At 41.2% G+C, this 24,737-nt stretch overlaps 1 protein-coding gene across 9 annotated transcripts in view; it reads left to right on the forward strand.

Annotated features, from left to right (window-relative positions):
• The window catches only part of LOC135558687 (astrotactin-1-like), a 247,105-nt gene that overhangs the window by 205,516 nt on the left and 16,852 nt on the right, over positions 1 to 24,737 (forward strand). For 8 of the 9 annotated variants that reach the window (XM_064992716.1, XM_064992717.1, XM_064992722.1 and 5 more), the window contains 3 exons: positions 4,588 to 4,856; positions 5,547 to 5,680; positions 5,972 to 6,123. In XM_064992716.1, coding sequence (XP_064848788.1) covers positions 4,588 to 4,856; positions 5,547 to 5,680; positions 5,972 to 6,123 — 555 coding nt within the window. The remainder of the gene's footprint in view (positions 1 to 4,587; positions 4,857 to 5,546; positions 5,681 to 5,971; positions 6,124 to 24,737) is intronic. The other variant, XM_064992721.1, reaches the window with a different exon arrangement.

The raw sequence follows: 24,737 nt of genomic DNA on the forward strand, positions 1-24,737 counted from the left end.
TTGAAAATATTAAAGAAATAAAATAAATAAAGAATTTGTTCTTAAATGACTTGCCTAGCTAAATAAAGGTTAAGATCGGTGTAGCAAAGTGTGCCACTGTGAATTATCAAGGACAAGCAGTGTCTGCCTGGGAAGATTTGCCTGTCACAGAGATTTGTTTAAGAGCTCCAATGTATTCTGTTCCTGGTCGGGTTTGCACTGTGTAGAAGTATTGCTTTCTGGGGGCACCGCATGGCTCACTGCATGTAGTCAAATTTTAGTGATCTTTTTCAAACAGTATCAATAGGATACTTTTAAACTCTCTTTGATATGATTTTCCCACCCATTGCTCTGTGTTGCCTTTGTAGCTTTACTGTCTATTTTAATTCTGTAATGCGTAAGTCAGCTGGAAATCACAATAACAATGTTTTTATTAGCATCTATTCTCCACCCACAAAATGTAAAAGATTCCCCTATTATTTCCTCCCTTAGTATGGTGAACAAAAGAATCTGCAGTGATATGATCAGTCATATTTTTTTAAATCCTGCAATGGCTGCTAGAAACACTGACTATAGCATCACCTAGTGTTGATCTGAGACTATTTCTCTATGTGGGAGGAAATATATTGTATCCCCTGAACAAATTAAATCAAATCGAATCACATTGTCATTGTCACATGCGCCGAACACAGTGAAATGCTTACTTTACCAACAATGCATCTTTAAGAAAAATAACTTTAAAAAAAAGAAATAAAAGTAACAAGTAATTATACAGGGGGCACCGGTACAGAGTCAATGCACGGGGGCACTGGTTAGTCGAGGTATTTGAGGTAATATATACATATACTGTAGGTAGAGTTATGAAAGTGACTCTGCATGGATAATAAACAGAGAGTAGCAGCTGTGTAAAAGAGGAGGGGGGGCAATGCAAATAGTCTAGGTAGCCATTTGATTTCATGTTCAGGGGTCTTGGGGGTAGAAGCTGTTTAGAAGCCTCTTGGACCTAGAACGCTTGCCGTGCCGTATCAGAGAGAACAGTCTGTACTGGGCCATACGCACTACCGTCTGTAGTGCCTTGTGGTCGGAGGCCGAGTACTTGCCAGTGATGCAACCATGCTCTTGATGGTGCAGCTGTTTGAGGATCTGAGGAACAATGCCAAATCATTTCAGTCTCCTGAGGGGGAATAGGTTTTGTCGTGGCCTCTTCACGACTGTCTTGGTGTGCTTGGACCATACAGTTTGTTGGTGATGTGGACACCAAGGAAATCTCAACCTGCTCTACTACAGCCCTGTCAATGAGAATGGGGCATGCTCGGTCGTCCTTTTCCTGTAGTCCAATCATCTCCTTTGTCTTGATCACATTGAGGGAGAGGTTGTTGTTCTGGCACCTCCCTATAGGCTGTCTCATCAGCAAACTTACTGATGGTGTTGGAGTCATGCCTGGCCATGCAGTCATGAGTGAACAGGGAGCACACACCCCTGAGGAGTCCCCATGTTGAGGATTAGCATGGCAGATTTGTTGTTACCTACCCTTACCACCTGGGGGCAGCCCGTCAGGAAGTCCAGGATCCAGTTGCAGAGGGAGGCATTTAGTCCCAGGGTCCTTAGCTTAGTGATGAGCTTTGAAGGCACTATTTAATAAATACAAAAATTAGCCTTTATTCAATTAGGCAAGTCAGTTGACGGCCTACACTGGTCAAACCCGGGTGACGCTGGGCCAATTGTGCTCCGCCCTATGGGACTGTCAAACACAGCCGGTTGTGATACAGCTTGAATTTGAACCAGGGTGTCTGTAGTGACGCCTCTAGCACTGAGATGCAGTGTCTTAGACCCCTGCACCACTCAGGAGCCCCATGGTTCAGCTATGGTGTTGAAAGCTGAGCTGTAGTCAATGAAAAGCATTCTCACATAGGTGTTCCTTTTGTCCAGGTGTGAAAGGGCAGTGTGGAGTGCAATAGAGATTGCATCATCTACTGATCTGTTGGGGCGGTATGCAAATTGGAGTGGGTCTCGGGTTTCTGGGATAATGGGGTTGATGTGAGAGACGTGAGAGCTACGTGTCGGTAGTCATTTGGGCAGGTTACCTTAGTGTGCTTGGGCACAGGGACTATGGTGGTCTGCTTGAAATATGTTGGTATTACAGACTCAGACAGGGAGATTTAGAAAATGAAGACACTTGCCAGTTGGTCAGCGTATGCTCGGAGTACACTTCCTGGTAATCCGTCTGGCCCTGCGGACTTGTGAATGTTGACCTGTTTAAAGGTCTTAATCACATTGGCTATAGAGAGTGTGATCACACAGTCATTTGGAACAACTGATGCTCTCATGCTTCTTTCAGTGTTACTTGACTCAAAACAAGCATATAAGTAATTTAGCTCGTCTGGTAGGCTTGTGTCACTGGGCAGCTAGCGGCTGCCCAAATCCTCCCACATCCGACGAGCGTCAGCTCGGTGTAGTACGATTCGATCTTAGTCCTGTATTGAGGCTTTGCCTGTTTGATGGTTTATCGGAGGGCATAGCGGGATTTCTTATAAGCTTCCGGTTTAGAGTCCCACTACTTGAAAGTGGCAGCTCTACCCTTTAGCTCAGTGCGGATGTTGCGTGTAATCCATGGCTTCTGGTTGGGGTATGTACGCACAGTCACTGTGTGGACGACGTCATCGATGCAGTTATTGTTGAAGCCAGTGACTGATGTGGTGTACTCCTCAATGCCATCGGAAGAAACCTAGAACATATTCCAGTCTGTTTTCCAGTCAAAACAGTCCTGAACACCAACTGTTCCCGAGTGATGACACATTCTGTCCGGTCTATACTGTGTCAAAGAATCTTCAAATCCTCACCTTCCCAACATCTTGTAATTGGTACCTATCTGACTGTCAGAAACGGGAAGCACCCAACACAATTTAGATGAAAAGTTTCTCATTTTCCTAGAGAGATGCTCAAGGTGGGCTGCAGATGACAGGATTTTCCTCTGCTTTCTCATCCCAAGACCCTGTATGGAATGTATGGAATTTAATGGGATGTTTTCTCCTTTCCTTGAAAGTGATTTGTCTTTGCAGCCTTATCTTGATATTCATTATGTTTGCCACATAGCTGTCTGGGTGATGAGGTAGAGCAGCATGTCAAAGCAAGATGGTGTATGTGTGCATGCGTGCATGACATATGTAAGTGCGTGTGTGTGTGTGCACGTAAGAGAGAGTGTTTAAAATATATGTATTGTTGTGTATTAATGTATTTTGGTTCTCCAACATCATTTATGTTTCCAGAGTGATTCTCTGAGTCGATTTCCTTAAGCATTGATCCACTATTTTAATCCAAAGCCTAAAAGTCAACGCCAATCTCCTAACTCAAGTTGTCCTTATAAAACGGCCACCGTTAACATCCTGCATGTCTCGTGAAAACGGTCAGACGTGACCTGAGTCTCTCAGCAGCTGTGTTTGACATGGACAGAGTGCATGCTATGGCTCCAGGCACAGACCCTCTCCCTTTGATTAATCAAGCACTGGCACGACCCACAGAGGGCCACCGTACCCCCTCAGGCCTGACCATGGTCGTCCCAAATGGAATCATATTCCTTATAGCGCACGTAAGTACTGCACTAAATAGGGAATAGGGTGACATTTGGGACAGAGCCACCAGCTTGTCACGAATTGATGACGACTGACATGCCCTGCTAGTTGATCAGCGGCATATAAAGTACATGCATAGCTGAGCTTAATCACTCAAACTGCACCCAGGCCCGGACAAACGCCCATGGAAAGCGAAAGCGCACCATTGTCATGTGTGTCACACTTTAAGGACAATGTGATCTATGAATAGCAGTGGGCAAACCCCATCTTTCTGATCGTATCTAATGATTATAGAAGTTGAATGATGTTGTAGCACGTTAGAACTCACTTGGCCCTGAAAGCTTGAACTGAGTGCAGTGATGTGTCCTCTTGTTTGAGTGATGGCCATCTACTCTACGCTACATCTACTACTGATATACAAACAAAGTGAGGTGTGTATTCTGATTTAGTTTTATGTCTCGATCCCATTCTAAGATATGGACTACATTATGTGGGAGAGTAAAGGGTGACTTTGTGTGTGTATTTCTCCCCCTCACCCGGTTGGCTCATAAAGCCATGTCTCATTTCATCAAAGCCAGCTCCCCGCTACTGGCTATTCCTCAGTTGCCTGTTGAGCTTTTAAATTGCCTGTGTATGCACACGACTCAGCAGTATGAAGGAATGGTAATTTGAATGCTTTTTAAGAGAAAAAGTGGCAAAGCTTTGCATTTAATAATGCAACTTGCTCTTCAGAGTTGTCTTTGAAGATGCCAGCAGGCCAGCATTGCCCAAAGTGCATTTGAGAGGACAGCATAATACATAGAATGTAATGCAGTGCCAGTTTTGAGGGAAATGCAATGTGTGGATATATCCGATATATATCCCAACATGAATCGTGATGATAACTCACATTTGTATTGAAAAATTCCACCTATAACTTCTCTATTTTGTAAATGCTGACAAGATTTCAAATGTTGTTTGTAACAATATGTGTTATTCAGTTATGCCAATAAATCCTAATATCCAAAGCCCACAGTAACTATAACTATGCCCTTTTCAGGGAATTCCCCATCAGAAGAGTCAGAGGAGCGCGACAAGGAGCCCCGGACCCTGACCTACCCAGCGTACATCGCCAGCCTGCTGGACTCCGGTGCCAAGCGCATGGCGGTGGGGGTGCGCATGGACTGCAGCAGCCAAGGCCAGTGCCCGTACTCCTGCCACCTCTGCCATATGAGCCCTGGGCCTGGGCGTCCAGCTGAGCCTGTACTGCTCCAGATGACTAAGACCACCCCGCTCTACGAGCTGGTCTCCAACAACGAGACCTACCAGGCACTGAAAACCTTGGTTTACTCTCTTTTTCACAGATTTTTGCAGACATAGTCAAATCTTCATGATCAGAGTGGATTCCTAAAATCGTTAATAAACTAAAGTGATACTGCCAAAAGCAGTGTGCACATTGTTTTGTCTTTGAAGATATCATAAAATTATTCCCATGCACCTGCAACAAACAACCTAAGATGTGCTTTTCCAATTATTTTATTCAGAGCAAAGAGGAACATTCACCACCAATAATTTGATGGCAATTTATACATTTAATCATGCAGTGAGAGAACCCCTTGTTTTGGGAGTGTACCACAGCAAAACACATAAGCTAGTTGTTTGGCAATGTCGGTCGCAAAATGTGCTGATCTCTGACTTGAAAATGTTGGGAAATCATGTAGTGTATACCAGACATAAGACTACATCAGTATGCCAAACTGCTAATAGCTCTATATTGATCTACTGTGATTAAAGAAATGTTTTTAAGATACTAAATGATTTCATCACTTTCTACCTGGTTTTAGTCATTTAAGTATTTTTTTATTAAAGAATTACTGACACATTCAAAACCTCCAATCCACCAGTTGAGAATCGCTGAACTAGAGGAAGACTGCATGACCCCATAGAGGGGCAGATGATATTGATGCCAAGGCTCAGGTTGTGTGTGATATTGACAGAGTTTGCTCTATCTCCTTGCAGGCACTGCAGGAGGCCATGATGAGCATGCTGTGGTGTTCTGGGAAAGGTGACGTCATCGATGACTGGTGCCGTTGCGACTCGAACGCATTCGGGATGGACGGCCTGCCAACATGTGCACCTCTCCCCCAGCCTAGGTTAGTCAGTCAAAACAATCAGTTTACACAACTTGATAAACACAAATAAGATTGTATGTATTGATTTTTTTTCACCTTTATTTAACCAGGTAGGCTAGTTGAGAACAAGTTCTCATTTACAACTGCGACCTGGCCAAGATAAAGCATAGTAGTGTGAACAGACAACACAGTTACACATGGAGTAAACAATTAACAAGTCAATAACACAGTAGAAAATGTTTTTATCTAAAGATGAGCTTGTCTTGTCATGATTTGTGGAGTTAGATGTCACTATCTTTATTTCTCTACCAGGCTCAGGTTGTCCCACTCCTATGAGCCCAGCAGTTCATTGGTCATCGTGGAATGGAATCACACTGAGCCACTAATTGGGGTGCGGATTGTTGATTACCTCATCAGCCAGGAGAAGGTGACAGAGAGGACAGACCACTCCAAAGTGGAGACAGGTACATCCCTTGAGGAATTATGGTATTTATGTTAATTTCATACATTATGCCCATGTTTAAATACACAAACAGCTGTGTATGGTTACTTAATGTAGTGGCAAGGAAAGGCAACTTCAAACTACATGTTACCACAGCAAATTCTAGATGCTTAGAATGATTTAGATTTTTCCTGTTGTAGTTTTGCATGTAACCACAAGATGGTGGTAAATGGTAATAGTAGTGTGGCCTGCATTCACTTAGAGCACCTGAACGTTTTTAAGCTTGAAATAGGTTGCTTTTCTGACAAACGTATGATGAGAAAAAATATTGACCAATGAAACTGATGAGTCTGACATACTGAAAATGAGGTACAAATCACTCAAAACTACAACTTTTAGTTTTTAGTGTTTTTAAATCCGTATAGAATGATTGGTGGATTGATTGATTGCTTCAAAGCACACACCTTAAATGTCAAACATTGGTGGTGGAATGGAGCTATGCAAGACAGTACAGATCTGGGACCACCTAGGAGAAGGGGAAAGATATCTGGAAGGAACGTTGTCGGGAGGAGTGGTTCTGATTTAAGCATTCAGTCTCCTGTCAGATTAAACCCCCCCCCCCCAAAAAAGAATGTGGTGAATAACCTTCAGATGAACGTACTAGAACTCCAGGGATCCTCTCTGGGCCTCTTCTCTCTGGAAATGCTCTTCATTTTATCTCACAGATCCAGGCTTGTTTTATCCCGGCATCTAATGTGATACACATACTGTTGCCTAATGCTCAAGGCCATACTGTGTACTATGGAATTGTTCATAACGTAATATGATCGAAATCTATAGCTACAATTTTAACATGTGTGTTTTGTTAGGCGAAAATCCCTTATGTTGCGCTGTGGAATTGTTCATAATGTAATATGATCGAATCCTATAGCTACACTTCCAACATATGCATTTTGTTAGAAGAAAAACTATTATGTTGTTCACTGTCTCTATAGTTTTATTTGTTTAATAAAATATGGCATCAATATGGTATCATCTAGCTTGTCTTGATGCTAACAGGTTTCATTTAGTATTAATTAAAAGTGACATTGATTGCATGGAGCCACCAGCCAAAATAGAACAAATCCATCAAGTTGTGCAGATGGAAATGTTTTCTTTCTATCGATTGAAACATTTGTCTGTGTTAGATTTTTTGATGAATTATCTGATTAGTTTTGCACCTGCTGCATATCCCAAGTTATCCAGTTGATGCAACGCCACAGTGACATATTTCAACGAAAGTTATTGACGTTTCACGTAATGTGTCTTTACACAGATCCTCTTGTTTGATTGGCTATATGGCCCTCAGGCTTTGGAATCATTCATCCATGTCCGAAGGGGATATTTCCTTTCCTTTTTACCATCTGTCCAGTTTGTTTAGAAGTTGTTTATGGCTTCCCTTCTCTCCAGGCTATACTGCCCATCCCAAACCCCAACTTCAAACATGTTGTGGCCACAAAAAAAATCAAAAGAACAATGTTATATCAAGTCCAAATGTGGGATTGTGAAAAAGTGATCGATGAGGAGGTGCTATTGTAAGGGCTAAGACTTACTGGAAGGGAAAGCAGTTTTTTTGTCTTTCTGTGGACTTAAGCCCTTCATCTCTGTTAGGCCTGGATTTGAATGAAACTCAAAACAGCTTCTTTTCCGTGTTTACTGGAAAGATCTGAACAGATTCCATGGAATGTAAAAAGAGATGACTACAGAATCTCACCCCTCTTTTTGTAGAGTCTCAAATTCTTCCATTTTTCAAAAGAGAACCCGGACAACCCTTTACTTCATTTACACAAAACAATGGGGTGTTCCACATGCTGTACTGTACAGTGGTCACTTTCACTCCCCCATAGCCTCGGATTACATTACCCTATATTATAGCTAGATACATATAATATATCATAGCTAATGACTGTAGTCTGGCCTTCTTGACAGGGGCTGGTTGTGTGCTAATCTCACACATAATGGGATTCAGGCACACAACTTGACATCATACCCCTCTCCCAGATGTTGAAGCTGACTAAATCGGAAGTCTGCTTTCAGTCATCACAACTGGGCCAGACTCCATGTGAAAACAAACAGCCGGCCCAGCCAGGCTGATGTCACTGCTTTGATCACCCAATAACGACAGGGTTTACTCAGGGGTCAGTGGGACATGACATCCAATCCGTAAACAGATTACGCGCACCCATGTGCTGCTTGGGGCGGAGTGCCAAACTTCCTTCCCAGCAGGACAAGAGAACCCCTGAAAGGGATGCATGCCAGTGGTGGAAGACAAGGTTTCATACCCAAGGAATGTTTCCATGAGCGCTTTGTCGGCCGTTGAGCTCACCTCAGCTGTTGGGCAAGGTCAAGTGCTAGGGCAGGTATATTACAGAAGCTGGCACGGGATCTAGGTGGCCTCATAGACCCACACATACCCAGAGAGCAAAAGTCCAGCTCTGAGTAGTGTAGACACTGGCCCCTCACCTGGGCGGGGCAAGACTCCGACAGAGTTCATGAGAGCTGACTTCCGGCGCCGACAGAGATGGCCGCCTCGCTTCGCGTTCCTAGGAAACTATGCAGTTTTTTTGTTTTTTTTACGTGTTATTTCTTACATTAGTACCCCAGGTCATCTTAGGTTTCATTACATACAGTCGAGAAGAACTACTGTATATAAGATCAGCCTCAACTCACCATCAGTACGACCAAGAATATGTTTTTCGCGACGCGGATCCTGTGTTCTGCCTTACAAACAGGACAACGGAATGGATCGCATGCAACGACCCAAAAACGACTCCGAAAAAGAGGGAAACGTGGCGGTCTTCTGGTCAGACTACGGAGACGGGCACATCGTGCCCCACTTCCTAGCATTCTTCTTGCCAATGTCCAGTCTCTTGACAACAAGGTTGATGAAATCCGAGCAAGGGTAGCATTCCAGAGGGATATCAGAGACTGTAACGTTCTGTGCTTCACGGAAACATGGCTCACTGGAGAGACGCTATCCGAAGCGGTGCAGCCAACGGGTTTCTCCACGCATCGCGCCGACAGAAACAAACACCTTTCTGGTAAGAAGAGGGGTGGGGGTGTATGCCTTATGGCTAACGAGGCATGGTGCGATGAAAGAAACATACAGGAACTCAAATCCTTCTGTTCACCTGATTTAGAATTCCTCACAATCAAATGTGGACAGCATTATCTACCAAGAGAATTCTCTTCGATTATAATCACAGCCGTATATATCCCCCCCCAAGCAGACACATCAATGGCTCTGAACGAACTTTATTTAACTCTTTGCAAACTGGAAACCATTTATCCGGAGGCTGCATTCATCGTTGTTGGGGATTTTAACAAGGCTAATCTGAAATCAAGACTCCCTAAATTTTATCAGCATATCGATTGCGCAACCAGGGGCGGAAAAACCTTGGATCACTGTTACTCTAACTTCCGCGACGCATATAAGGCCCTGCCCCGCCCCCCTTTCGGAAAAGCTGACCACGACTCCATTTTGCTGATACCTGCCTACAGACAAAAGCTAAAAAAAGAAGCTCCCACGCTGAGGTCTGTCCAACGCTGGTCCGACCAAGCTGACTCCACACTCCAAGACTGCTTCCATCACGTGGACTGGGACATGTTTCGTATTGCGTCAAATAACAACATTGACGAATACGCTGATTCGGTGTGCGAGTTCATTAGAACGTGCGTTGAAGATGTCGTTCCCATAGCAACGATTAAAACATTCCCTAACCAGAAACCTTGGATTGATGGCAGCATTCGTGTGAAACTGAAAGCGCGAACCACTGCTTTCAATCAGGGCAAGGTGTCTGGTAACATGACTGAATACAAACAATGCAGCTATTCCCTCCGTAAGGCTATCAAACAAGCTAAGCGTCAGTACAGAGACAAAGTAGAATCCCAATTCAACGGCTCAGACACAAGAGGCATGTGGCAGGGTCTACAGTCAATCACGGACTACAGGAAGAAATCCAGCCCGGCCCCTGACCAGGATGTCTTGCTCCCAGGCAGACTAAATAACTTTTTTGCCCGCTTTTGGGACAATACAGTGCCACTGACACTGCCTGCAACGGAAAAATGCGGTCTCTCCTTCACTGCAGCCGAGGTGAGTAAAACATTTAAACGTGTTAACCCTCGCAAGGCTGCAGGCCCAGACGGCATCCCCAGCCGCGCCCTCAGAGCATGCGCAGACCAGCTGGCTGGTGTGTTTACGGACATATTCAATCAATCCCTATACCAGTCTGCTGTTCCCACATGCTTCAAGAGGGCCACCATCGTTCCTGTTCCCAAGAAAGCTAAGGTAACTGAGCTAAACGACTACCGCCCCGTAGCACTCACTTCCGTCATCATGAAGTGCTTTGAGAGACTAGACAATGACCATATCACCTCCACCCTACCTGACACCCTAGACCCACTCCAATTTGCTTACCGCTCAAATAGGTCCACAGACGATGCAATCTCAACCACACTGCACACTGCCCTAACCCATCTGGACAAGAGGAATACCTATGTGAGAATGCTGTTCATCGACTACAGCTCGGCATTCAACACCATAGTACCCTCCAAGCTCGTCATCAAGCTCGAGACCCTGGGTCTCGACCCCGCCCTGTGCAACTGGATACTGGACTTCCTGACGGGCCGCCCCAGGTGGTGAGGGTAGGTAACAACATCTCCTCCCCGCTGATTCTCAACACTGGGGCCCCACAAGGGTGCATTCTGAGCCCTCTCCTGTACTCCCTGTTCACCCACGACTGCGTGGCCACGCACGCCTCCAACTCAATCATCAAGTTTGCGGACGACACAACAGTGGTAGGCTTGATTACCAACAACGACGAGACGGCCTACAGGGAGGAGGTGAGGGCCCTCGGAGTGTGGTGTCAGGAAAATAACCTCACACTCAACGTCAACAAAACTAAGGAGATGATTGTGGACTTCAGGAAACAGCAGAGGGAACACCCCCCTATCCACATCGATGGAACAGTAGTGGAGAGAGTAGCAAGTTTTAAGTTCATCGGAATACACATCACAGACAAACTGAATTGGTCCACTCACACAGACAGCATCGTGAAGAAGGCGCAGCAGCGCCTCTTCAACCTCAGGAGGCTGAAGAAATTCGGCTTGTCACCAAAAGCACTCACAAACTTCTACAGATGCACAATCGAGAGCATCCTGGCGGGCTGTATCACCGCCTGGTACGGCAACTGCTCCGCCCTCAACCGTAAGGCTCTCCAGAGGGTTGTGAGGTCTGCACAACGCATCACCGGGGGCAAACTACCTGCCCTCCAGGACACCTACACCACCCGATGTTACAGGAAGGCCATAAAGATCATCAAGGACATCAACCACCCGAGCCACTGCCTGTTCACCCCACTATCATCCAGAAGGCGAGGTCAGTACAGGTGCATCAAAGCTGGGACCGAGAGACTGAAAAACAGCTTCTATCTCAAGGCCATCAGACTGTTAAACAGCCACCACTAACATTGAGTGGCTGCTGCCAACACACTGACACTGACTCAACTCCAGCCACTTTAATAATGGGAATTGATGGGAAATGATGTAAATATATCACTAGCCACTTTAAACAATGCAACCTTATATAATGTTACTTACCCTACATTATTCATCTCATATGCATACGTATATACTGTACTCTATATCATCGACTGCATCCTTATGTAATACATGTATCACTAGCCACTTTAACTATGCCACTTTGTTTACATACTCATCTCATATGTATATACTGTACTCGATACCATCTACTGTATCTTGCCTATGCTGCTCTGTACCATCACTCATTCATATATCCTTATGTACATATTCTTTATCCCCTTACACTGTGTATAAGACAGTAGTTTAGGAATTGTTAGTTAGATTACTTGTTGGTTATTACTGCATTGTCGGAACTAGAAGCACAAGCATTTCGCTACACTCGCATTAACATCTGCTAACCATGTGTATGTGACGAATAAAATTTGATTTGATTTGAAAAAAGAAAAAAAAAGTCAAGGGGCAAAGGTCTTTATTGCAGTACACAGTGTTATCCCTGCCATCCAGGACCTTTATTTCAGGCGGTGTCAGAGGAAGGCCCAAAATATTGCCAAAGACCCAAGCTATAGACCGTTATAGCTATAGACTGTTCACTCTGCTACCGCCCGCCAAACGTTACCGGCACTCAGAGCAACAGGCTCCGAGACAGCATTACCCCAAAGGCATAAGACTGCTAAATAGTCAAATAATGGTACCCAAACTATCTTGCACTGACCCTACGCACAATCACTAGAATAAATATACACACTATTTATACACACTCACAAAGACTACATTGACACTCCCACATAAAACCCACACACATACACACATACACTACATACACACTTTCACACTCATCATTTGCTGCTGCTACTCTGTTCTCTATTTTACTCGTATTATTATCTATCCCGATGTCTAATCACTTTACCCTGCCTTTATGTACATATCTACCACAAATACCTTGTACCCCTGCAGATTGATTTGGTACTGGTACTCCCCGTATATAGCTACATTTTTGTATATTGTATTTTATTCCTCTTGTTACTATTTGACTTTTCTTATTATTATTTTTTAATTACATCATTGGGAAGGGCTCATAAGAAAGCAGTTCACAGTAAAGTCAACACCAGTTGTATTTGGCGCATGTGACAAATAAAATTTGATTTGACCTATAATCTATATGTTTAACTTGTGAAAACGACGTGTGTCTGCTTTTTGGTTCAATGAAACTCTACTCTTACTATTGCAACCTATGTTGTGGTTCCAGAACAGATAAAGAGTAAAAGCTTTGATTTAGTTTATTTGAGTTTAGTCATAATGATCTACTTCTTTGGAGATTTACAGCGAAATGACAATCACAACATACAACTAACATTGATGAGGTGAGAGATGTCAAACATAGCAATGCCACAAAAACAACCCTTAAGCTCATAACCACTTTCAGGCCGAGCTCTGACAAGTGGCAACACCGCACTCTATTCCCAGACAAATATTTACTTTACAAATGAAGTTGAAAGTCTGTGGTCCAGAAGGGATATTAGGAGAGCCAAGAGACAAGGGCGTCCTCACAACAGAGCGGGGAGTTGGATCGCACCATCAAAACCTCCATGTGCTGTATGCAAACAAAAGTCATAGATGTCAGTTCCGCCATGCTACCATGTGGTAAATGGTTCAGACTGCTTTAGACTGCTGTTGAAGCCACTCAGAAACAGAATTCATGCAAGTGTGGTGAGGCTCTATGCAAGTGTGGTGTGGCTCTATGCAACTGTTCAAAGAACTCTGAAAGGTTTGTCATAAACAGATGTTTAATATTGAGTGGTGATAATGTGATTCTTATTTATGATCTACTGTATGACATTAGTAAAGTACTCTTAAGACAGATGAGAAGACCAATACTTATTCAGTTCACAATCCGGGACCAAAAACAGATTGAGCAGATTGTATAAGGTGTTTGCCCCCTCTCAGTCTCCTCTCGACCATATTCACTTTTACGTAAAGTGAGACCCTAAAACATTATGCATTAGGCTATGGTATACATTGTCTTTAATCAGATATCAACTGGGTTTCATCTAACACTCTTTAAAAAAAAACCTTTTTCACATCATATTTGGGGTTTGGCAGTTTCAGATTCAGCTTTGGAACACATGCAAGTTCAAATTCTATCAGCTTCAGTTCAATGTTGAAATATTTTGCTGGATATCAAGAACAGGCAATTTATCACATCTCTAAGGCCATAATCGAAGGCAATAGAGTATAAATTGTAAGCGGTAAGCGGTTCTATGACGTAAATGGCAGAGGCCGTGTTCTTATCAAAGGCTTTTTTGTGAGAAAGTCTACGCAGATTGAAATGTTCTTCCTCCCTCTACCCAAGCAACTTCACTTTTAAAAATGACACCCCCTCCCCCCTACTTCAATTAGGGCTTTATTTCCTCTGTTTCTCTGAAAAAGACAATACGTTCCATGTGGGAGATCAAGTCTGTTAATCATTTTTAGCCAGGAAGTGCCAAGAAGCAATGCTCTACAAACTGTTGTTGTCCATCTCTTGCCTTTTGTTAATCAAAGTAGACAACAAGAGCCAGATGTTATTTGTTGAGTCTTTACGGAGCTGCCAAGTCTGCTGGTACCTAGCAGTTGCTGTTTTAATAGAACTGGTAAAATTCCCAGCGTTTTGGACATGGGGGAACTTATGTGATGGATTAGGGAATTTTCAGGTTTAATTGTTTACCTGTTTATTAAACAAAAGAGTCTCTGTTTGTGTGTGTTCAGGCCCTAGGTCTTTCTTTCACTCCCCGTCTTTCCTTTTAAATCACTCATTTCTTTTTCTCTCTTTTCTGAAAAAATTGTGGACAGTGACACGTTCAGAATCTGCACCTTAGCAGAATCAATGTCTATGTTCATGTAGCGACGATTGAGACTTGAGTTTGAGATTAAATGTGACACTTTAGTACAGAATCCAGTTGGATTCACGTGGGAAACATTGTTAAATTGCTCCGGGACCAGACTAGTGATATATAATGTGCCAAAGTAAACTCTCTCTCATTTTAGCTGGCTAATGTTAGGATTGCTAGCTATTTTTGACTAGCTTTGCCAGCTAATGACAACATTGCCATCTGTCTAAAGTAAATTTGACTGCATAAAAATAATGGAAAAATTTGTTTCCTACAAAATATTTTCTTACTTCAGCAATGTCATCTTTTTTTCCGGGCCACTAATGAAACAGTCCTTAACCCCCATTCAGAATGGCTGGCCATCAGTCACCTTTTGGGCACTACTATAGCAGAGAGCGACTTGAGAATGTTCATAACAATGGCATGATGATACCGAGTGATATAGGTGCAACCCGGGAATTCCCTTGTCAGACTCGGATTGGTCACTACTCCTCAGTAGCTCTTTCCCATTATAATACATTGTTTGATGAATAAATACATGTGTTGAATGGGTATGAAAGCAACTACACATGTATTCTCTTATGCAAAATATGGCAGGTTGGCATGGTCCTGGTCCATCTATAACTTTCTTATGCAAATGTCTCATATCATATATGTTAGTAAAAATATTTTTCCAGGAATACCATTCCACATACTACTATCTGACTCTGTCTCTCTACAAGATATCACGGGCTTGTCAGAATCTATTGTCAAGGTAGACCTGGGCCAACGGAAGGAATGATATCAGCCTCTGCTGATGTGAGAGGGATAAATGCACTTTGGTTTCCTCTGAATTCATCGAAAATCACACAATACTTGGTGATTTGTATAGAAACCTCGCATGTGACTAGATCAGGTTGCATGTGAACCTCTGGTTAAAGCAATTCAAAATAAAATTGCGAGAGGATTATTTCATACCGCTTAGGATTCTTACATTTCGACCAGTTGACAAGATAATGAGGCCTTGGACAATGATAGCACAGTGGACTCATCGTTAGCTCATTATTTTGAGCATGTTCCCACAGTTTAGCATAGACAGCACAATGCTGATCATTAGCCACTCGCAATGGATTTGAACTTAGTTGAGTTTTTTTAGATTATCCATACCCTCATGTATCCCTCTGCATATGTAATACACACCTGCAGTACTTTGTGCTTTATAGTATCTTTCCAACTACTAGGCTACTTTTAAAGATAGACACAAATGCACAGAACCATGATGTTTGAGGCAGCTATTCCTTTAAAGCTGCAAAATATGTCACTTTTTGGGCGACCCGACCAAATTCACATAGAAATATGAGTTATAGATCTGTCATTGCCATTAAAAGCAGGTCTAAGAAGCAATATATCGGTTCTATATGCACTATTTATATGCTTCCCGTTCTTAAGTTTAGTTTTTGCATCTTTTACTTTCAATTTTGTACACTAGCTTCAAACAGCTGAAAATACAATATTTTTGGTTATGGAAAATATATGTCACAGCGGTTTAGATGGTATAATGGTTCTCTACACTATACTTGCTTATTTCGTTACAAAAACTGAAATTAGGCAAACTATTAGAATTTTTGCAAACAGGAAATGCTGGAGCAATTTCTGCATAGTGAATCTTCAAAGACAAACGTTCAGATAATTAGTAGGAAAACCTTTTGTCATCATTGTGATGTCGCCAGATTGACTTCAGATGCAGTATAACATTCACTAGCTTGCTAAGATTGAGGGGAGACCACCATATAGCTAGCTAATATTAGCATTGCTATTTTTGCCACACTTTGCTAAATAATAACAAATTGCCATCTGTCTAAAGTAAATTGAAGACGTAAAAATTATTGTCATTCAGCTGTGGTTGTTTACATTAGCATTATCTGATTGCTCAGAGAAACCACTGTTCCAAAAAGTTTTAAGTTAATTATGGGTTGACTCAGCTTCTGAGGATTTGCAGTCAGTTTTGCAGAATTGGTCCCTATAGCCAATATAATTCACTTCAAAAGTTAATGGACCGGACAGGTGCTGATGATGGCTGAGCGTTCTTCACATCGGGTCGCTAATTACGACTGGATTCCCCATATGGACCATCTAGACAAGAGAAGAGTGTGAGAGGCATGGAAAATTATCAATCAAGCAATAACTCCCAGTATGGTGAACTTAATTAATCATGATAATTGGAAATAGAGCTCGACAGTTTATAGTCCTAAAAAATTCAAATTAGTTACCTTTGGTTCGTTCAGCCATTCCTATGGGGGAAATTCATGGGGACAGAATGGGGTTTTGGGATAAACACCGAAAATACGGTCTTGAGGTTAACACAGGCTTAGGAGAGTTTATACATTTTGTTCCATGAGAGAATATCATTCCGTTAAACTTCTTGACGCACCCATCCTTCATTTTCATCAACACCCGCTGAATTGCAGTGCGCCAAATTCATTCATTTTCATCAACACCCGCTGAATTGCAGTGCGCCAAATTCAAATTAAATTACTAAAAATATTTCATTTTCATGAAATCACAAGTGCAATATAGCAAAACACAGCTTAGCTTGTTGTTAATCCACCTGGTGTGTCAGATTTCAATACAGCTTTTTGGCGAAAGCATAACAAGCGTAAAGAACATCTCTCTCAGTAGACAAAATATTACAAACACTAGCAGCCAAGTAGATTGGTCATGAAAGTCAGAAAAACAATAGATTAAATCGCTTACCTTTGATCTTCGGATGTTTGCACTCATGAGACTCCCAGTTACACAATAAATGTTCATTTTGTTCCATAAAGATTATTTTTAAATCCAAAATAGCTCCATTTGTTTGGCGCGTTGTGTTCCGAAATCCACAGGCTTGAGCAGTCACGACATCACAGACAAAAATTCCAAATTAGTATCCGTGATGTCCATAGAAACATTTCAAACGTTTTTTATAATCAATCCTCGGGTTGTTTTTAAAATATATAATTGATAATTTATCAACCGGGACTGTCACTTTTTCAATAGGAGAGGGTGAGACAATGGCTGCCCCACTCTGTTGCGCAAGCAAAACTCTGCGAACACCCAGCTATCCACTAACACGATGTTATCTTTCTCGCTCATTTTTCAAAATAAAAGCCTGAAACTATGTCTAAAGACTGTTGACACCTTGAGGAAGCCATAAGAAAAGGAATCTGGTGTATATTCCTTTAAATGGAGGCAAGGCATCCAATGGAGCTTTTAGGATTTTCCTCGGGTTTTCACCTGCAATATCCGTTCTGTTATACTCACAGACAATATTTTGACAGTTTTGGAAACTGTAGAGTGTTTTCTATCCTAATCTGACAATTATATGCATATTCTAGTTTCTGGGCCTGAGAAATAGGCAGTTTCAAATGGGTATGTTTTTTTAGCCAAAAACGAAAATCCTGCCCCCTACACTCAAGAGGTTAACATGACCTTTTATGAATTAAGCCTTCATGTGCTTGTTTTGATATAAATTCACAAAAAAAGTATGTTAGCTGACGAAGATTATATCATAGAATAAAATGTATAAAATGTTTATCACAGACCTTATTTTCGTTGTTTATCCAAAAACCCTAAACCCTCCCCAAAAAAACAGTAATTTACCAATAGGCTTTGGCCAACAGAGTTAGTGCCTACAAAAATACCCCATTACTATTGCTCTCTATGGCAACAGTGGTGGTTATTTCAATCACTGGATCATGTCAATGGAGGGTAATCTGCAGGGATGATGCTGGAGAGTGAAAAAGAAATGCAACTGCCCTGGCCCTAAAGAATGTCACTGAAATATTTTGTTAACACCACAAGATTTTGGTTGATCCCACTATCCCAGTTCTCTTACAACAAGAAATATGATTAAGCTCAGATTCTGGACCATGATAAATAGAGGATTATGGGAGTCTTGTTGTGTAGCATTTGTTGGGCAGAATGTTAGATTTATAAAGAGATGGTGCATGTAAAACACTATTTTGATGGATAACTTTAGAAGGATCATAACTTGGCTTGCTAAGCAGTGAATAGCCTGATATGAAGTAATAGATCACTTCTGATAGCTATTACGAGCAATCCAAGTGGTATGAGAAAGTACCTGTCAGGACTACAGCCATATCTAATTATTTTTGCTGTCTGTCAAATATCAGGAAGCCAATAGCGCTTTTCAATTCTGATGTCCATAAAAGGGCTGCACACAATGTTGTACAGTTGCATGTTGTGTGTAGGCAGACCTATGTAATTCGATTAAGATAGCATGCATGTTTTAATCCTATCTTGCAGTCAATGACCAAAAGCGTCCTCTTTGGCCTCATGGGTAAAAATCCCAAAATCTGCAATATATGAGCCTTTGTGTTTTTCATTTAACTAAATGGACAATCACATTATTATTACATAGCCATGCGAATATGTAATGTAATGCTTGTAATGCCCCATACGAAAAAGATTGAGGTCAGAGTGTAGTATAACTGTAGTACACCGCAATATAACTGCAGTTCGAGTGCAGTATAACTGCACTTTTACTGCTGTTTCAAAACTGCAATCTTTTTTTGTAAGGGGCCGTGTGTGACTGTTGACTGTATTGGCCGTCTACCAACTCAAAACAGTTGTCTTTTCCAACAACTCCCATTTTAAAACTGAAGGATTTAAAGTGTTTATTTCAGGTTGAATATCGAACAACCCTGGTCCTTCACACAGTTCATTGGTGGACTAGCAAACTAGCTGCATTTATTTTATTTTTTATTTGTTTGCTTCATTTCTCACTGGCTGGCTAGCTAGCAAGATCACCAATTCAATATTTAAAAACATGTCTACATAACTTATACATTCCTGAGTTCAAAAATAGTTTATTTGTTCATCTAAACAACTGATGGTGAGAAGCTAATTTTAGCTAGTTAGCAAGCAAACACTGATACATCATCTTACTTTGTGAACATTCCCTTCCGTTGTATAGGCCTACTGCTTTCGGCAACTGTGCGTCTTTGTCAAAACATTTTACAGTTATCAAACTTATTGGTGGCACATTTGCCATCTACCCGCCAAATATGTCCGCCAGCTTTTTGGGGGGTGCAAGAATACAACGTTTTAGTGTGTCAAACAAATGAATAAATAAAAGTATGCTTTAAATTCCAGAATGTCCTATTACATTCTTCTCTTCATCTAGTGTGAATTTGCTGCACACTATACAGTAGATAGGTTAGCTGACAATGTCACGAAAATGATGCACATGATTCAATGGTGCAGAAGTCCATGTGTTGTTGTGATTCTGGATGGCCAGACAGCGAGCAACAATGACAAGAAGCTGCCATGTGGGGAATCGTAGGTGGCTCGTTTCAGCTCGTTTTATCTTGTTCTGATTACCATGTCTTGTTTTGAGGTGTTTTGACTGATGTCATGTCTCTGCTAATATGGCCAAAATTAGCTAACTAGCTAACCAACAACTGTAACAATGTATTTGAGAGACAACAAATCAAATCAAGTGCTCATAGTGCAAATGCATTTCTATTTTCAATAAACATTTGAGACGAAATGTAGTTTACAGGTTGTCAACAATCTAAGCCAACCCCGTCTGTTTTGCCACATCGTTGCACATGTGTCAGTTTTGTTGCTACACAATGAAGCAATCTATTGAGGACAAAACATTTATTTTCAGACCAGCTGAAAATCAGATAAGGGGACAGGCTGTACCAAAATGAACAAATGGCAGGGAACAACCTTCTTGTCAGTTTGGATAAGCCTTGAATGTTGATATGTGTTGCTCACAGCATACATTTTTACTAAACAATATGTTCTAAATCATATGGAGTATGGTTAGTACATTTAGTTAAATGAAGTACCATAAGCTAGAAAGATTTTTAACTAAACAAATAGATCCAGCTCACATAAAATATCTGCAGTACATTGCCAAAATATATATTTGTTCTACATTTGTCAACAATGTCAACAATCAGGTCTGCGCATAGCCATATTTGATTATTTTAGTCAATTATTGTATCTTTTTGAGAGACAACCCTTCAGAGGAAGCATCAAAAGTAGTTTTAGAGTGGTTTTATATCTCAAAGTATATGACAGATTGTTATCTACAGTATGTTGTCATGAAGTGCAAATTTAAACAAATATGAACTCTTACTGTATTCTTAATCCCATAAAAGAATATAAACGTTTTACATTTTTTTCCTTAGAACAAAACAGCATCCAAACCTCTAACCACTAGGCTGGTAGTCTAGTGGTTAGAGCATTGGGCCAATAACCGAAAGGTTGCTGGATCAAATCCCTGTCATTCTGCCCCTGAACAAGGTAGTTAACCCACTTTTCCCCTGTAGGCCATCATTGAAAATTAAAAATGTGTTCTCAACTGACTTGCCTAGTTAAATAAAAGGTTAAAAAAATGAAAAAAAAATATGCGAGCGCAACTTAATGTATTTCCACCGTCCCTTCCCAAATGGGCTCTAAACAGAACTTTCTTTACCCTAGACAGAAATTCCAATTCTAGCAATTAATATGCTAAGTGGTACAATCCTTCACAATGTCACTTTTCATTTCCATCTTTCTGCGTTTAAATCCACGCTCCTTTGTAGGTCTCTGCAAGTGAAATATTTCTCAGTGACAGCTGTCTTTTTTCGGTGTCGTTTTCACTGTTACCTGAGCAGGATTCAGGGAGGTCATACAGGATGACCACCTCAGAGAATATCTTTCCCAGTGAGCTGAAATGCATAGGCCCATAGCAATTGCCCTTTGACACATGCAACCCAGCTGGAAAAACACCTTTCCTGCCACTCCTTAATGCGAACAAGCATGGTACAGTGCATTTGGGAAGTATTCACACCCCTTAACTTTTTCTACATTTTGTTAGTTACATCCTTATTGTAAAATGTATTCAATTTGATTTGTTTTCCCTCATCAATCATAATCACAAAGCAAAAACAGGCTTTTAGAAATATTTGTAAATGTACACTACTAGACAAAAGTTTTAGAGGGTTTTTATTTATTTTCGCTATTTTCTACATTGTACAATAATAGTGAAGAGATCAAAACTATGAAATAAAACATATGGAATCATGTGGTAACCAAAAAGTGTATATTATATTTGAGATTCTCCAAAAAGCCACCCTTTGCCTTGATGAAAGCTTTGCATACTCTTGGCATTCTCTCAACCAGCTTCACCTGGAAAACTTTTCTAACAGTCTTGAATGGGGGGGCAGGGTAGTCTAGTGGTTAGAGTGTTGGACTAGTAACCGGAAGGTTGCAAGTTCAAACCCCCGAGCTGACAAGGTACAAAATCTGTCGTTCTGCCCCTAAACAGGCAGTTAACCCACTGTTCCTTGGCCGTCATTGAAAATAAGAATTTGTTCTTAACTTGCCTAGTTAAGTAAAGGTAAAAAAAGGAGTTCACACATATGCTTTGTACTTGTTGGCTGCTTTTCCTTCAGTCTGTGGTCCAACCTATCCTAAACCATCTCAATTTGGTCGGGTCATCTAATGCTAGCACTCCATTACTCTCCTTCTTGGTAAAATAGCCCTTACACAGCCTGGAGGTGTGTTTTGGGGTCATTGTCCTGTTGAAAAACAAATTATAGTCCCACTAAGCCCAAACCAGATGGGATGGCATGTCCTTGCAGAATGCTGTGGTAGCCATGCTGGTTAAGTGTGCCTTGAATTCTAAATCAATCACAAGCAAAGAATCATCACACCTCCTCCTCCATGCTTTACAGTGGGAAATCCACATGTGGAGATGATCTGTTCACCCACGCCGCGTCTCAGAAAGACACAGCGGTTGGAGCCAAAAATCTCCATTTTGGACTCCAGACCAAATGACAAATGTCCACCGGTCTAATGTCAATTGCTCGTGTTTCTTGGCCCAAGCAAGTCTTTTCTTAGTATTGGTGTCCTTTAGTAGTGGTTTCTTTGCAGAAATTCGACCATGAAGGACTGAGTCACACAGTCTCCACTGAACAGTGGTTGAGATGTGTTTATTACCTGACCTCTGTGAAGTATTTCTTTGGGCTGCAATTTCTGAGGCTGGTAACTAATGAACTTATCCTCTGCAGCAGAGGTAACTCTGGGTCTTCCTTTCCTGTGGCGGTCCTCATGGGAGCCAGTTTCATCTGGCTCAAATGCATTAAACCTGTTAGAGATAGGGGGCAGTATTTCCCCTTTGGAAGAATTGCGTGCCCATAGTGAACTGCTTCAAAATCTGTCCTAAATTGCTAATATATGCATATTATTATTAATATTGGATATAAAACACTGAAGTTTCTAAACCCGTTTGAATTATGTCTGAGAGTATAACAGAACTCACAGGGCAGGCAATCTTCCAAACTAGTTTTGAAATCCTGAAAGTTGGGGCAACTTTGATGTCATCGCCCCCTCCCTTCCCAACAAGTTATGGATCTGGAAACACTTCCTATGTCTTCCACTAGATGTCCTCATTCAGTAGAAAGTCTAATGGAGCATTTGCTGTGAACCTTGACCTAATGGGAAGGAAAGTACTAAGTGTCGCAAAGATTTCCATGTGCTTGAAGGCGCGTATGCGTTAGAGTGCTTCGTCTGTTCCAATCAGCCCCAGATGAACGTGGATGGCCCGGTTGGAATGCTATTCGATCTTTATAATCATATCATCCTGAAGATTGATCCTGCACTTAGTTTGACCAGTTTCGTCGAACTGTAATATGAAATTTGGATGTTTTGATGCTGGACCAGAAGTCATTTTTTTGGGCATTTGAGCTGAAAGTGGTAGCAAATGCTGCTACATGGACACTGGAATTGAACATTGTGAAACAAAACGATTTATTGTTGAACTTGGACTCCTTGCACTACATTCTGATGGAAGATCATCAAAGGTAAGGGAATATTTATGTTGTAATTTTGTATTTCTGTTGACTCCAACATAGCGAAGAAATATTGTTACGTCTGAGCGCCGTTATTGCAATGTTAGGCTTTTTCCGTAACGTAAAAAAAAAATGTGACACAGCGGTTGCATTACCAGTGTATCTTTTTAATTATATGTAGAACATGTATCTTTATTCAAAGTTTATGATGAGTATTTCTGTTATCTGGCATAGCTTTCTATAATTCCTCCGGACATTTTGGAGAATTTTCTGAACATGGCGTCAATGTAAACCGAGATTTATGGATATAAAATGCATATTATCGAACAAAACATAAATGTACTGTGTAACATGTGATATGACTGTCATCTGATGAAGATTTTCAAGAGGTTAGTGAATGATTTATTTTAAAATTTTGCTTTTGTCATTTTATCTTTTGTTGTACAAAATGGCTACGTTTTTTCTTTGTTTTGGTGGTGGTCTAACATAAATATATGCTGTGTTTTTGCCGTAAAACATTTCAAAAATCTGACACGCTGGGTAGATGAACAGGGTGTTTATCTTTCATTTGAGGTATTGGACTTGTTAAATGTGTGGAGGTTAAATAATTCTAAGAATATTTTTGCATTCCCTGCACCACCGTTTCAGCTGAACGGGGGGGGGGGTGTAGTTCCTGTAGGGTAACCCATAGGCTTAAGAAGTTTTTAACTTCTTTGGGCTGAGATCCTGCTAACGGGATTAATATGACAACAGCCAGTGAAAGTGCAGGGCGCCAAATACAAAACAAGAGAAATCTCATGATTAAAATTCCTCAACCATACAAGTATTTTACACAATTTTAAAGATACACTTCTTGTTAATCCCACCACAGTATCTGATTTCAAAAAGGCTTTACAGCGAAAGCAAACCAAACGATTACGTTAGGTCAGAGCCAAGTCACAGAAAAAACACAGCCATTTTTCCAGCCAAAGAGAAGAGTCACAAAAAGCAGAAATAGAGATAAATTAATCACTAACCTTTGATGATCTTCATCAGATGACACTCATAGGACTTCATGTTACACAATACATGTATGTTTTGTTCGATAAAGTTCATATTTATTATATAAAAAAATCTCAGTTTACATTGGCGCGTTACGTTCAGTAGTTCCAAAACATCTGCTGATTTTGCAGAGAGCCACATCAATTTACAGAATGACTCATTATAAACATTGATAAAAGATACAACTATTATGCACGGAATTATAGATACACTTCTCCTTAATGCAACCGCTGTGTCAGATTTCAATTCTTTTTTACAGAAAAAACACACCATGCTATAATCTGAGTACGGCGCTCAGAGACCAAAACAACCCAAAC

The sequence above is a fragment of the Oncorhynchus masou genome, chromosome 17, assembly GCF_036934945.1.
Source record: "Oncorhynchus masou masou isolate Uvic2021 chromosome 17, UVic_Omas_1.1, whole genome shotgun sequence".
Classification (NCBI taxonomy): domain Eukaryota; kingdom Metazoa; phylum Chordata; class Actinopteri; order Salmoniformes; family Salmonidae; genus Oncorhynchus; species Oncorhynchus masou.